At 60.8% G+C, this 1,529-nt stretch overlaps 1 protein-coding gene across 10 annotated transcripts in view; it reads right to left on the bottom strand.

Annotated features, from left to right (window-relative positions):
• The window catches only part of RYR2 (ryanodine receptor 2), a 386,098-nt gene extending 385,714 nt beyond the window's left edge, over window positions 1-384 (bottom strand). For all 10 annotated transcript variants that reach the window (XM_039706867.1, XM_039706870.1, XM_039706871.1 and 7 more), the window contains exon 1: window positions 104-384. In XM_039706867.1, the coding sequence (XP_039562801.1) occupies window positions 104-151 (48 nt within the window). In that variant the 5' untranslated portion in view covers window positions 152-384. The remainder of the gene's footprint in view (window positions 1-103) is intronic.
• Between the last annotated feature and the right edge of the window lie 1,145 nt (window positions 385-1,529).

The following is a 1,529-nucleotide window of genomic DNA, read 5'->3' as shown; positions in this document are numbered from 1 at the left end:
CCCGGCTCCCGCCCCGGCCGGTCCGGGCGTCGCCCCCGCAGCCCCCGGCCCGCCCGGCGCCCCGACACAGCGCGGAGGGGAGGGAGGCAAGCGCGGCGCTTACAGTTCGCAGGAACTGGATCTCGTCCTCGCCCTCGCCCCCCTCGGCCATGGCTGCCCCTGTCTCTCCTTCTGCCGGGCGCTGCTCCCGGTGCCCGGGCGGGCGGCGGCGGGGGCTCCCCGCGGGCTGGCGGCGGCAGGCGCCTCACGGCCGCACCGGGCTGGGGCAGGTGCGAGGACGGCGGAGCCGGCAGCCCCAGCCCGGCCCTGGCTGCGAGCGGGGTGCGGGTGCCCGTGCGCCTGCAGCAGGTTGACAGCGCTGCCCGGCTGCCTGTGCCTGCCGCGGGGAGGGGGATGCGATTAACCGGGGGAGGAGGGGAGGCGGAGCTCCCGCCCCCCCGCCGCTGCAGGTGATCCGCAGCCCGCTCCCTCCGCACTCCAAAGGCGCCGCCCAGCGCCCCTTGCCGGCGCTCCGCGGAGAGGCGGCTGCCGCCCGGCCCGGGGCCGCTGCCCGGCCCGCCGGGCCCGGGCGTGTCGGTCACCTGGCACGGCCCGAGCCCCGGGCTGCCTCCGCTCCTCCGGGAAGGCCGGCCGGCACCGTGCCTGCCTGGGCACGGCTGTCCCGCAGGAGTTGGGCGTGATGTGCTGCATTGAGAGATACCTCGGCATCAGAGGGAGAGCTGAACGGCTCTGCGCCAGTTATTTTGGCAGCCGACTGTACTGTCGGGGGGAAGAGATGGAAGGTACAACATGGCTTCACCTGGTGTTGTACTTGAGCCATCGTGTGAGTGAGCTTAACCCGGGGTGAATGTAAGGCTTTAGAATACCATTCCTGCAAGGATAGCTACCATGTGTTTGCCATAGGGTGAAGTCAAGGGTTGCCAGGGAATAGCTCATCTATCATGAGCATTGGTGCAGATCGTACCTTTACAAGGACACATATGTCCATCAGGGAGGATGATTGGCCTCCAGAAGGAAGTCTGGCAAGCCAGAGAGCCACCAGACTCCTAACAGCCACAGCACACTGAAACAAGTGTATGGCACAGAGCCTCTGTTTATGCAATGCAATGGTCATGAGGGGAGGACGACAGGGTATCTCAGAAAAGAGTAAAATTAACACTGGATCATTGACAGAGTGAAATGTGTGGGGGATGTATAATTGCAGAAGGTTTCTGAAGGACCAAAATGGTAAACATAATGAAATCGCAATTATTTTGGTAAACACTGTAGCTAGCGTAGCAAAATATGTGGAAAGTGCTTCTAGAGAAGCTATACCCATAATCTGTAACTTTGTGCTGTTCAAGGACATCATGAAAAAGTGCGGCACTGTGAGATTTTATCATTACTTCCAGCAGTGGAAAACCTGTTCGTCTGACAGATTGGAAACTGCAAGAGCAGTCATGACCCATAAGACCTCTAGAGCAAGTAATGTACGAATGTTTAATATAGAGGTTCTGAAGATGAACTCCTGAGTTATGACAGCTTAAGCT

Source organism: Passer montanus, unplaced genomic scaffold, assembly GCF_014805655.1.
Source record: "Passer montanus isolate IOZ18808 unplaced genomic scaffold, ASM1480565v1 scaffold2, whole genome shotgun sequence".
Classification (NCBI taxonomy): domain Eukaryota; kingdom Metazoa; phylum Chordata; class Aves; order Passeriformes; family Passeridae; genus Passer; species Passer montanus.
This window is presented reverse-complemented; position numbering and strand designations above follow the sequence as displayed.